This window comes from Dasypus novemcinctus, chromosome 1 (assembly GCF_030445035.2).
Source record: "Dasypus novemcinctus isolate mDasNov1 chromosome 1, mDasNov1.1.hap2, whole genome shotgun sequence".
NCBI lineage: Eukaryota > Metazoa > Chordata > Mammalia > Cingulata > Dasypodidae > Dasypus > Dasypus novemcinctus.
In genome coordinates, this window is record NC_080673.1 from 184311263 (window position 1) to 184325215 (window position 13953).

The 13953-nt window shown below is 45.3% G+C and overlaps 1 protein-coding gene across 5 annotated transcripts in view; it reads left to right on the forward strand.

The window, feature by feature from the left end:
* The first annotated feature begins 243 nt into the window (after nt 1-243).
* PPARGC1A (PPARG coactivator 1 alpha) overlaps nt 244-13953 on the forward strand; it is a 653301-nt gene continuing 639591 nt past the window's right edge. Inside the window, exon 1 of one of the 5 annotated variants that reach the window (XM_071217160.1) lies at nt 244-832. Coding sequence is in view for 1 of the 5 variants with exons in the window: in XM_058300325.2 (XP_058156308.1) it covers nt 746-832 (87 nt within the window). In the remaining 4 variants the exon portion in view is untranslated. The remainder of the gene's footprint in view (nt 833-13953) is intronic. The other 4 variants (XM_071217159.1, XM_058300334.2, XM_058300325.2 and 1 more) reach the window with 4 other exon arrangements.

The window sequence follows — 13953 nt, forward strand, 5'->3', positions numbered from 1 at the left end:
AATCTTTCTCTGCCTCCCCGGCTCGGCGCGGTCCCCTGCCGGCCCACCCCTCCACCCACCTGCCCGCGGCCGCACCCGGGGAGGGCGGTGGGCCGGTGCGGGGGCCGCAAAGGTCGGGCTGCGCGGGCTGATTTAGTGGCCCGGGCTGTAGTACAGGCTGTCCCCGGCAGCCGGCGGAGTCAGCGCGAACACGTGACGGCCCCGGCTCTCCGGTGAGCTCCCCAAACAGACGCACACCCAGCCACACGCGCGCGCGCGCGCACACACACACACACATACACACACCCGCACGCACCCCCGCGCGCGCACACACCCGCCCGCTCGCTCTGCCTCGGTGCCCTCCCTCCCGGCTCGCTCATTCTCTCGCCCTCTCGCTTCCCCTGCGGTCTCTCGCTCTGCGCGCACACACCACACACACGCACACGCACACACACGCGCGCACACACGCAGCCGGCACAGGCGGCGGCGGCGGCGGCTGCCCAAGTCAGGACGAACCTCTAGGTACGGGCTGGAGAAGGCGGCAGAGGCGGCGGCGGCGGCAGCCCGAGCATCCCTCCTCACCCGGAGAGGGAGCACCGCCGAGAGTTTCCGTTCCCTTTGCCGTTCCCACCCCCTCCTTCTATTTATTTTCGAGAGAATTTCTTCGCTTATTGGTTTAATTTGATTTTGAAAAATTTTGGGTTGCTTTTGTGTGTGTGCTTTTTTTTTTTTTCCCCCCTTTCCTCCTTTTATTTGCATCCAGAGCATGGCGGGCTGCGGGCTGTCGGAAGACACCGTCTTCTCTTCCTTCTTTTACAACTACGGCTCTTCCTGGGAAACCCCTTCCAACCAGGTAAGGGGTGGCTCGGTGCCGGGCGGCGTCGCGCCCCGTGCCCCTCGCCGCGCGCTCTCTTGGCACCCGGAGGGGAGGCAGAGGCTGGGAGGGGGTGGGGAGGAAGGGGGGCCAAGTGGGTCGCACTGTCTGGGTCAGTGCCAACCGGCTAGAGGAGATCCCCTCCCCGCTCCAGCGCCAGCTCTCAGTCGCCAGGATCTGTCGCGTCCCTCCCGTGCCCAATCGACCATCGACCCCCCCCCCCCCCCACCTCCCAGCCCAGCGGGAACCCGAGAAAGAGACGGGAGCCGGCGCGTTACCCCGAACAACTCCAGGCAAAATCAGGGAACTCGAGCGCAACCTTCCCCAAGTCGCCGCGGGCGCCGCGCCCCTGTGCGCCCGGCTCCCGCCCGCCTTCTAGTTGCGCCGGGGGGCTGCGGACCGCGAGCCCCCCGCGACGTGTTGTCCCCCCGGCGAGGTGCTGTCCCCCAGGGCCCCGAGCCACCGCTTTCCCTAAAATGGCTGCAATCGCAAGTGGAGGCGTCCCCTGACCCCGCAAAGCGGAGGGGGGGGGTGTAGAGTGGAGGCTCCGCTCCCGGTGACCCCGCGCCACCCCCAGCGCGCACACGCACCCCACAAACACACACACTTAACTTTGATGACTGTGCAATGCAGTCCGGCTGCATCGTGCCCTCGACGTTCCCCGCCGCCGGCCTCTAGGTGTGCGTGTCGGTGTGACTCGGGGGGGGGGGGGGGCCCGGGGAAGGTGGGGGTAGACGCCGGGAGGGGACGGCGTGGGAGGCGATGGGTGTCCGCGGGTCACTGGGAACCTGGAGAGACAGGCGTGTGCTCAGTGTCTAGGGGTGCAAAAGCTATTCTAGGAGGCAGAGCGAGAAACAGAGAGAGAAAAAAATGCATTTTAATTAAATAACTGTTGTAGTCTGCTGCCCCCACCGCTTGTTTGGTGAAAGTCTACAGGCATCTGTCATCTTCAAACTACAGGGGAAGTGGAGCCGGGGTCGAGGAAGGGGAGAGGGGTGTGTGTGTGCGTGTGTGTGTGTGTGTGCACGCGCGCCCCTGCGCGCGCATCGGGGCTGGGGAAAGTTGGGGCGGGAGGCGAGACGGAGAAGCGACCGGGAAAAAGCAGCAGCAACTCGGTGGGCGGCCCGGGGCGCGGGGGGATTCCCGGCCCGCGGGAGCGCGCGCCGCGGGGGATCGGGCGGGCCGGGACTGGGTGGGTGGTGTCGAGGAAGACTGCCCGGCTCGGCCCGGTCCGCCCGGCCGCCGCGGCGCCTCTCCTCCCGGGCCCGCCCGCCGGCCTCGGCCGCTCGCGGGGCCGCCTGCCGCGCTCGCCCGCGCCGGCGCTCGCCCTCCCGGGCCCGGGGCGCCGCGCGCTCCGCCGAGCTCCCGGTAAAAAAGAAAAAGAAAAGCCAGTCCCCCTCAAAGCAAAGCCACCGAAAAATGTGCTCGGCCGGGGCCGAGGCCGCCGCCACCCCAGTTTCCAAGAAACTGCTATGGCTAAACTAGTAGTTGCCGGGCGAAGCCCTCGCCTCTCCGGCGCGGGCTCTCCAGAAAGCGCCGCGGCCGCGCGAGTGAATAATGCATAAGGGCGGCCGGGCAGCCTTGGAGAGGCTCCCGTCGCCGCGGCAGCAGCGGCGGGAGGCGGCGGCGAGCTCGGCCAGACCGCCCGGCCGCCGCCGCCGCCGCGCCTGGGGGCGTCTGGGCGGCCCCCGGGAAGCGCGAGGGTCGCGCGCAGGGCGCGGAGCCCAGGTGGGGGTGGCGAGGCGGCCCAGCCGCGGGAGGTGGGGGCTCGGGGCGAAGCGGTCGGGCCAGGGGAAAGCCCCGCCGCGCGGAGAAACTTGCAGGAGCCTCGGTGGTGGCCGAGCCGGCGCTGGAGTTGGGGAGCATGGAGAGGGACGAACGGGGCGCTGGGGGGCGCCCCGGCTGCCCGCGGCCGGCGTTAGAGGCTTTCTCCAGGCCACCCTGTCCCGGCAGGCGGACCCTGCGTCCACTCCACGCCTCTCCATCCGCCGGCTGGGGATTGCCGAGAGCCAACGAGTCCTCCTCCGGCTCGGAAAACTCCAGCTCTCCAGGAGCGAGCGCTCGTGCGCCTGTGTCGTGTGTGTGTGTGTGTGTGTGTGTGTGTGTGTGTGTGCGTTTGTCGGTGAATCAGACACCGATCTCAGCTCGCCTTGGAGGACCGACGTGGGTAGGAAAGGCTTGAGCCACACACCCTGCACCAGCCCCGGCCGGGATTCGTGCTTCCTCAGCAGCGCCGCGCCCCCCCAGTTCTGGAGTCCGAGGCGTTAGGAGAAGTTTCCGGGCGCGTGCCTCCGACCTGCACCTCAGGGCCGCGAAACTCGGGCACTTTCTTTTCCCCCCGACCAAAGGGAGAGAGGAGACTTGGGTGTAAGGAGGCACCTGCAGGGATACAGCTTTACAGCGACGGGAGGTTTTTCAGTCCATCAGGAGCTAGGAAGCACGCCGTTTGAGGGCGTTTGAAAGCGAAGGGCTGCGGCCGGATTTTGCAAGATAGGCAATCGCGTGCAAACTCCTTGGAAAGCAGAGGAGGTGGACGAGCGGGAGAGGGCGGAGAGGTTGGAGTAAAGGAAGGAAAGAACCAGAGAAGGAGGCGGGGGTGCGTTTTGAAGAGAGAGCGAGGAAAAAACTAACGGTTTCTTCGGGTAAAGTTAGTTTAACTTGATTTGGAAAAGCATTTCCCCAGTAGATTAGATATCCGAGCTTTTTTTTTTTTCTTTCTTCCTTTCTTTCTTCTTGAAAGGGAGACTCATGTTGCTGAGGAAATCGGAAAGAATTTCTGATAAAGCAGCTGGCGCTGCTCTGTGGAGGATGTACTAGCTCACAGGCTGGTATTGGGTAGCCTGCGACCTACTCTTAGTGCACTGGAATTGTATGGTGGGGACAGGAGATTATTTGAAATATTGATTTCTACTTCCAGTGGTGCGGTATGAACTTTAAGATAAAGTACAGAAACAAATGAGAGATGTACATCATTAGGGGAAGGTGCCCTCAAGTGCTATCAGAGCTTTAATCTCTGGTGGTAAATGCAGCCAGCAGTATGTCTTACCAGGATTTGTGGCTTCCCACCGCAGCCACATGACCAGTTTCAGGGCTGAAGAAGATATGTGCACGAGCAAAGCTTCTTATTGATCTCCAGTTTGCATTTTTAGCATTCAGTGACTGAGCAACCTGCTCCTAACTGTTCCTGTGGAGAAAAGGGATAAACAAAGGCAATACTTTAAATCCCTTTTCAGGCTCAGGGAGAGCTGCTATGGAGAGGCCTGGGCCAAATTCGAAAGAGGGAGACTTTTTCATGATTTTACCTGAATTGCTGCCAAAAAGCTTACAAATCCTCTGTTCACTAAAAATAGCAACGCTCTTCAAATATAATTTGTTTACTCCACCTCAATTAAAAACAAAACCTTCTTCCTAGTGTTATAAAGTGCTTATGAAGGTAAGGGTTGACTGTACTAAAAAAAAAAAATCAAGCTTTTATTTCTAGATCAATATGATGTGCTCTCAACATCTAATACCATGTAAAAGGAGCCTTTTTACAACATCAATAGCAGGCAGGCATGTCTCCCTAAGAAGCTCTTTTCCTGGAATCACAAGGCATTTTGATTACTTTCATTTTCACAAGAAACATGATTATGACACCTCTAGTTATAAACAAGCAAGTGAAAAAAATAATGAACATGGGAGTTCTTTCAACACAGACCTGGAAATTTGGAAACAACTGGGGCATTTATTTATTACTAACGCCCCCACCCCACGACTCATTGATGACTAGAAGGTTTTTAGTTATTCTGTGACGTTTTATTAATAAAGCTGAAGGATATAGGGTATTATTTTTTTTTTTGAGAGAGAGCCCAATGTGTATTAGAGCTGAAAGTGCATCTGTTACCCTTTAAAAACTGGGAAATTCCATCCTATATCTGAGTAGACATGTTGCAGAAAAATGCACCCACTTGCCAATGTGCGCAACATACCATAGCGTGTAGGGTAGGGAGGGGAGCATCTGCTTAGGTGGAATTTATTTCTTCAATTAGAATGAAACCCCCAATTAAAGTGTGTATGTGAAATGTCTCTGGTTTGGCTCAGTGCAGCAGACAACAGACCATTCTTTAATTTACAGTTTCACGCCTAGTGATGGCAGTAGTGCAAGCTTCCAAAACCCAGCTTTATCTTTTTATGCTGTGCTTTTCAACCTGTGAGTCTTTCCCGTAGTTTAGGGTTTCTTTCTCCATCGTGAAGCTGACCACAGAGTGGTCATTACTGCTTGCAGTTTGGACCTGGGTCACCTTATTAGTTGTCAGTCTGTAAGCCCCAATCGAAGCAGGCCAGGTCTGTATGATATTGAATCAATCAATTGAAAGTGATAAATGGGGCCAATTAGCTGACTGCTTGGGTGTCCATGAGGCCAGACATCTGATTTTATTTGCCCAGTTGACCAGTTCTTTGGTTCCTGGGTAGCTTAATCTGAATTTTGTGATAGGCATTCTCTCCAGACTCAAGATACTTTTTCACTTTTCTTCCTTCCCCTACCATCCCCCCACCACTTTCTCACATTTTCCAGACTAGACATATAAAATGGCATCCTTGCAAGGACATACACTATCTTCTCAGAGTAGACAGTCAATGTTTTGAATTCTGCCCTGGACCTTTGTTAGCCAGTACCTGCAATTCTTTGTACTCACGCTATCTTTTCAAGCAGGGTAGAAGTTTCAGTTCGGAATCATTGATGGATGTGGGTAAGTTGTTGAAAGCTAGTGCTGACTGCCTCTTTTTTTTTTTGACTTGGCACTACTTCCATAAATATGGAATAGCCAAAGCAGAAAACTGTCCACTGAGGAACACTTTGCTTCCATCCAGTCCAAGTACTACAAAGAATTCAATATATGGTTTTTTCCCCTCTTTTCTGAGTATTTCATAATTCTTAAAATGGTAACAATGTTTGGATCCAGGTTTGTTTTTCACTTACAAGTTGTTAGAAAGCCAGCATCTTTCAGTTCAGTTATATAAGCTGGGCTTCTATATATTTTATGCAGTTTTCTTTTGTTTTTGTTTTTTATTTAGGAGGTACCAGGGATTGAAACCAGGACCTTGTACATGGGAAGCAGGTGCTCTACCACTTCAGCTCTATCTACTCTCCTTCTATACATTTTAAACATTTTTATTTTCCTAAAGTTGTGTGTGTATGTGGTTTAGGGGCAGATCCATATATTTACCTTAAATAAAATTGTAAAAACCTACCTGTAAATTCCCATTTTTCTAAGGGTAGGTTTCTCCTCGATAGATAGGAAAATAAAGTGACTTATAATAACATGGATTTGTTGTGGGTCTTTCAATAAAGCTATCTTCCTTAAGGCAGCAGCTTGACTCTATCATTTGCTTTTCTTTGTAAAGTTCTGTGAACCTAGAGCTTGGCAAAGAAAGTGCAGTGGCAATAACTACCATTTATTAATGCTACTGCAAGTACTTTACATGTACTCAACTCAATCACGTTTTGATATGAGATAGGTGCTTTTTTTACTATTCCCATTTTATAGATGAGGAAAAGGAGACAGTGTTAACTAACTTGCCTGAAGTCATAGTGCTAGTTAGGGACAGAGCTGGGGTGCCCCAGCACTCTGGCTTCTGAACCCTTAGTGCCAGCTTATTTTTCCTCTTTCATTCTGTTTCCATTACGGCATAGAGATGTTGTGTGACCACACGTACATTTCTGTCAAGCTTTTATTGGTCATTTACTTGCCAGCTTCACGAAATGGGGAAGATCTCCTTCGCCCAAGTTTGCCCATTTTTCTTTCTTCTATATAATCAGATATAATTCTCTTTAGTGAGTGAAGTCCTCCGCTTTGGTGGAGTTAACCATAACTTCCTGATGCTTTTTTCTTCTTGGGGATGGACTTGGTGTTTGTTTTTGCCCTTCTTTTTGAATGGGTGATCCAGCCTGAGAGATAGATGGGGTTTCCAGTTTGCCAGCTTCCAATAACACTTGATTCTGATTTAGTGGAGGGCTCATTCCACATGTACATGAGTATCCACAAATTAAGAAAAAATGTAATTTTAAAATGCACAAAGAGAATAATTCTATATGTAATCATTTAGACACATCAAATCCCTGTCAAATATATATATTTTTGTGGTATAAACTCTCTCATTTTGTAAACAAACCCATATCATTTTGGGCTGGCACTATGCATAGTTACGTTTCAGATGTAGTCCAAAATTTACTTTTCTCCTCCTCGCCATGATATATTGGGTGTCTTGTGTACCGAATCACGCACCTAACATTTATGTCCGTCATGAACTAATGTCTTTTAGTGGTTCAGCCCTTTTATTGTGATCTTCCGAAATACAGTTGTGGGAAGGGGAGGGAAAACATTAAATGTCAGTAGTTACAGCAAGACAGTCTCTAGGAAGAGGGCAAAGAGCTTCTGCTGGTTTCACATTCCTGTGGCCCTAGCGGAAATGTAAAAGTGCAGAGTTTGCATTGGAATGAGAATGGGGTCACCTACCCTTTGTAGTCATCATCAAGGAAGCAGAACTTCCTTCCAGAGAGACCATAGGAAATCAATGATCACACTTTGCCAGTGAAGAAGTAAATGTGTACAGCAGACGGCATCAAATAAAAGGGCAGCAGAAATGTGATTTATTTTAGAAGGCAGTGTGACTTTTTGGTCCCTTCAAAAATTCACATTCTGGATATAATAATTGTACTGAAATATTTCTTTCTTTCGGAACACATTGGTTTAAACAATAAAAAAAAAAAAGGAAAAGAGAAAATGCCATTAGGCAATGTTAAATTCTTTACGCTTGAAGATGCTTATTTAAACAAAGAGTATCTGGAATGTGGTACTAGATCCTCCACCCTCTCTGTCTTTTTGGTTAAGAATTTTCCTGATTTACTCAAAGTTATTGGGTTTCCATGCCATTAACTAATCAATTGTATAATTTGATTGATTGGTGTATTACCCGAAACACCCAGAGGGTGCTTCCCAGAGGGACAGCTCGCCATTGGGGGAGGCCCACTTTGATCAGAGAGTATTGCAGAGAGGTCCTTACAAAGGAGAAGCACCAGGGGTGGAGATTGCTGATGCAAAGGGAAATTCAGGGGTGGAGGCTTCATGACATGGAAATGTGACAGCCCATCTTCCTATAGATTGTAACACAGAGCTGTGGGTAATAGCTAAGGGGCAAAAAGTGAGCGTCTGGCTGGTATCTGGAAGAAAGGACATCCCTGTAATCTTGGCCTGAAAGAGTATGAGAGAGTGTGTTAGTTGTGTACCGATAGGACAAAACAAGCGAAAAGGACAAAAAGAAAAAGAATGAAAACTCGAACCAACAACCCTCACCATATTCTGCTCCAATTCATCATTTCCAGTAGCAGTTTTGTCCCTAATGTTAACAATGAGTGATTATGATTCTGTAGTTTCGTTTACAGCAGAAATTAGCATTTTGTTTTCTGTTACAGCTTTTGAATGAGGAATTATAATGTATAATTTGCTGAAAATAGATGTTATCATCTCTTAGGATGAGAACAACCACATAAACTTGAACAAATGATAAAAATGGAATCAATTACATTTCAAATGGAAGTAGTTTACAAACCTCCAAATACAAAGTGGCAGTAGTAGCTGGTTATTGTAACAAATAATTAGTTTTTTTAAACAACATTTATTGAATTCCATTGACAATTTGGTAATTGTTCACAGTCGGCTATAGCCCTCCCCCTTCCAAAATGAAATGTTGCATGGAATGACTACATTTTATAAACTGCAGTTTGCCTCATTATTTAGTGTTGCAATCAGAATGTATATTTATTTGGGTATGTAACCCTTTCAGTGCATTATGAAAACATCCAATGTCACTGGGCCTGGAAAGTGGCTTAGGTAAACATCTAAGGGCTGATGGTTGAGATTGTATTCAGGTTTCAAAGAAAGAAAAGAAACAAATAGTCAAAACCAGTATGAGTGTATGTTGAAGGGGGAAACATTTGCAGTGATTTCTCTCAAATAGGTGAACCATATTTCTCCTTCAGCAGGAATTAATCTCTCTTTCCCACTCCAGTCGTTCTCCTTCCCATAGCCCTTTCTAGCTTGTGTCGTGGTTGTGTATGTCCAAGGCTCACCTCCTGCGTGCTCAGGAAGCTCCTTTGGGGGAAGGAGCCATGCCTTCCACAGCCCTGGGTCCTCCAGCATGCCTAGCCCTAAGTGGAGAGAACATATGTGTTGGATAAATGGCTGACATTTCAGAAAACAACTTTTATGCCTTTATTTGTGTCACTTTATTTATTGAGGACAATTCTGCAATGTCATTTTTGAAAATAGGAATTTGACTTGGAGAATAAATGAATCCTGGTCCTATTTAAGCATCCCCAGGGAAGCACAAGATTGGTTTCCCACAGTCTCACTAAACCTCTTAATTTTTAAAATGAAAAATTATGAAGTATACACTTAAATTAATAAATTCAGGAAGAGTAAAAGAGGGAAAATGGGAATCTGAGGGTTTTTTATTTTTATTTTTTTGGCAAGTGCTACATGCTGAGTGGATCATTCATTTTTGATTATTTCTAAAAGATTAATCTATTTCTTTAAAGTTAATATGCAAAGAAATATGTGTTCAACATTGCTTTATTTTTAGATCCCACGATTTAGTCTGAAACAAATCAGTGGTGCATTATAAACACACAAGAATGTATCTAATGACAGGAGTCAGGCTGAACAGATGCTAAAAAAGATGCTTCGTGTGAAGTTGAAAGAGCTGCAGGAGGGAATGGGAAAAAATCTTTAGAAGTTGGAGGGCCCATGAGGTGAACACTAAGGAGCCTTTTCACCCACCCACTATGTGCTTGTGCTGTCCAGAGCAGAAGAGACTCCATTTGCTCTTGGATTAAAGTAGGAATGACGACACCCATCTGGAATGGTTGTGGGAATTCAGTGAGGTCTTGGACCTGGAAGACCTTTATTATTGACTAATAAAGGGCTGAGCCAGTGTTAGGTCTTATCAGCCATTCTTCAAAGTTTATAGAGTCCCCACTAACGTGACAGACTAGCGGAGTGCCTGACGCAGAGTAGATTTTCAAAGAATTGTATTGGGTCAATAATAACAGAATCCGTTTATTGAACACTTAATATAACATTCCAGAAAACTTTTAAAGTGCATGGATTAACTCATTTAGTCATCAAAATAACCCTGGGAGATGGATACTATTATTACCCTCATATTACAGATGAGGGAAGTGAGGCAAAGAGAAGTGAAGCGACTTAACCGTGGTCACACAGCTAGTTAGTGGTGGAGAGCCAGGACTTGTATCTAGTGTGTCTGGCTTCCAAGCATATGACTTAACCACCATGCTCAGCTGCTTTCAGTAGATGATGGGTATGAGGACAGAGGAGATACAACGATGAGTAAAACAGATGCTGTTTCCAACACGGGTACAAAGGGGCACCCCCACCTCTATGCAAAGAAGGTGGAAAGTGGTTAGTCCTTTAAGAAAGAAACAGATAACAGTGCTCTGGTTGCTTGAAGAAGAGGTAGTTTACTTTGTTTGGAGGAATCACAGAAAGTTTTAATGAGAAAGTGGCATTTGTTCTGTGCCTTCAAAAAATGGGGATTTGGGCAGGTGAGAAAGGGGGTGGAGGAAACTTTCCAGGCAGAAGGAAAACATAGGAGGAATTTGCCAAGGAATAATTTCAAGGATTGTCCTTTATTTTCCTCAGTTTTTTTTGGTTGTTAAACAAAATTTATTGATCAACTATGATTTGCTTGTCCTAAATCACATGATCCTTGAATAAGACATTAATGTCGTGAGTTATGATCCACATATATGACATCTATGTGTATATACATACATATATATCATCTGTCTGTTTGCCTATCATGTCTGTATCTTTATGTCTATGTCTATGTCAATGTCAATGTCTGTGTCTATATAATTTCTTTATCATTCATCTATCTATCACCTGTATCTATCATTATCTCCTTCAACTGTTAAGTACCAGTGAGGAAAAGTAAAGAATTTTAATAGAGAGAAGAACAGGTGAGGGGGCAGATATTCCACCCTACCCTTTGCTTTGACTTTGGAAATTTACAAGTGGGACTCCCAAGAGTGACTCTGCAGTCCTCCATGGGTGTTGTTGGCTTTCCCACCAGCAGTACCCCTCCCTCTCTCTTAGCACAGGGAAGGACCCAGCGAGTTGGGGTCATAGGTCAGTAATATGATAGGAGAGTTACTTTCCACCTGTCATTGTCTGTCACAAGCAAGTAAGGAAGCTTTCATACTTGGTTTAAAGTTAAGGTCTTTGCATCAGTGAAAATACTATCTGTTGGCAATCTCAAAAGAACAGTTCAATTAGTAAACCAAACGTGAAGTTTTATTTAGGATTTTATGGCACTTCAGTGGATTACTAAACTTTTTCTGGATTAAAATTAATCACCAAAGCTGGAGAGTGAAAATAGCATCAGAAGTTGGGGACATACTCTGAGGCCCTTACAGCAGCGCTAATGAAATCCTTTATGTCCTTCTTTTTGTGATGTCAAACTAAAAGGGTTACATAGCTTTGATGAAAAGGGGGGAAAAAAAAATCCGTGAAAGGGGATGGAATCATCCTTACAATGTTTATCAAAAGCTTTTTATTTTAGGAAGTAGGACTCCATTGCTAATTGATTTTTTGACCCTGATAGTAACAGTTGCATTAGAAAGAATTTAAAAACGATTCCTCCAATTAAACTGGTCCTAAAGAACAAATTACTAAAAACCAGTGGGTAAATTTGGTGCTTCCACATATTAAAATTAATATTAGTTAATTTTTCCAAAAATTTGCCCATATTCGTTCTTTTACTGCAGCAGTAGCATGCTCAACTATGAGGATGTTTTGGGGAGTATTTGTAAACTGTGAAGTGTTCTCTTAGTATCATCAAGGTGTCAGGAGAGCTTGCTTCTGAAATACAAAAATGGTTTCACATGGGTCACATGGGAGGTTCGGTCCCAGTGCCTCCTAAAAAGAAACATCAAGCAATTTTTTTATATTACAGGAGCATTGGATACAGACCCCCAAATAAAGTAGATGTTAAATAAATTATCCATTATACTCACTTAGGTAGTTACTTTTTAAATGTTTGCTTACAATGATCTTAACTATTTTTTCAGTTGTGGGCCTCACCTCAGGAACAATAACTAAATTGTGTTACATATCCGCCTCCTCTGTAACTCATTTTCTCAAGTGACCTCTTTTACCATGAGGTCATTTCAGACAAACGTGTCTTCCCCAAGCATGATTTACTCGTTTAAATAAATATAATTAAGAGAATGCCCTATAAAAACACTTGAAGGTAATTCCCTCTTTTCCAGAGAATTTTGGGAAAAATGCTTCATCTTATATTTGGGGTTAAATAGTATTTAAGAAAGCATCATAAATATTAATCACTGCTTGAATACTAGTTCCTGCTATTAGTTCTTTTATGTCTATTGCATTTCTTATTTATTTTGAGGTACCAGGGTCGGGGATTAAACCCTGGATGTCAACCACTGAGCCACATCGCCTCTCCTGAGTTGGTTTTTTTCATTTGTTTGTTTTTTGTTTCTTTCTAGGAGGCACCGGGACTGAACCTGGGGCCTCCCATGTGGGAAACAGGTGCTTAATTGCTTGAGCCACATCTGCTCCCTTTCTATTGCATTTAGAATAAGCTTTTTTCTTAAATTTTTTTTTTTTTTGTACATGTCTTCTTTCCAGGGAAGGTGTCAGAACAATGCATGCCAAATGCCTTGAATTAAAAAAAAAAAAGTATAATAGTGCAAGAAAAATGCCTTGTTTTTTTTTTTTTAAATATATATTGTACCGCCCATATAGCCTTAAATATAGTGCAGGGCATGAAATAGGTGCCCACTAAAATTTTTATTGATTATCTAAATAGAGAAATTACCTTTGACTCATTCTGGGAATTTAAAGACATCAGCCCCTAAAGGCTACATGATTATGAGCAAAAAGGATCAAAACATGGAGGAGCAGAAACATTTCTTAAAATATTTCCTTAAAAGATACTTGCTAATGAGAGTTTTGCCCTCAAAATTAGGATGAATACCTCTTTTGTTACACATTTTCATATGTCAGGAATACTTTCTTCCCTAGTGTTTTATTACTCTATTAAAAAATATATTTAAACTTGATTTTCCAAGACACTGTTTTTGAACATCAGATACCGGAACACAGATGAAAGCATATTCTAAGTTTTTCTTATTAGAGATGTGATACATTTTTGTTGTGGAAAATTTTCTTAGTGTTGTTCAGAAAAAAAGAGGAAAATCAAAACTGCCTGTAATCCAATCACTTAAAGATAATCATGGATAATATTTTGACATATCCTTCCAGTCTTTTTTCTAGGCTGATTTATTTTATTATTATCTAAATTGGTATCATATTTAAGTATTTTTATAATTTGATTTTAGTCCAACAAATCATGACCAACTTGCCATGAAATACTTCGTATACCTCTGTATCATTTCCTCTCTCCCCATGGTTGACACCCTTGTCTGTTTGCTTGTTGTTTTTACTGGTTGTTTCTGTTCGTTGTTTGTGCTTGTTGTCTCCTGGGTTTTTTTGCTCGATGTCTTCTTGTTTTTGCTTGGTGTCTGCTCATTGTTTGTCTTCTTTAGGAAGCACTGGGAACTGAATCCAGGACCTCCTATGTGGGAGGTGGGCACTCAACTGCTTGAGCCACATCCGCGGCCCCCTCTGTATCATTTTTTAGTGGCTGGGTAGTATTCCATTGTATCATTTGGCACCATTTATTTAACCATCCTCTATTATTGGGTATTTGAGTTGCTTACATTATGACTAAACCTGGGGCATATCTATGATTATTTTTTTAGTGGTAGAACAGCTTGGATAAAAGGCATATAATTTTAAAGATATTTGTATTAATTGTCTCCTAGAAAAGATGTTCCATCTTACACTCCCAGCAGGTGCAAGTAAGGGTACCAAATGGAGGCTATTATAAATTGAATGCTTATGTTACAGTGTTTTCTTTGTCCATTTGAAAACCCACAAATAAACATTTTCACGACCATATCAGTCAAGATGTCATGCTTGTAACAGTGACGATGTTCTTTTGTCTGTAGT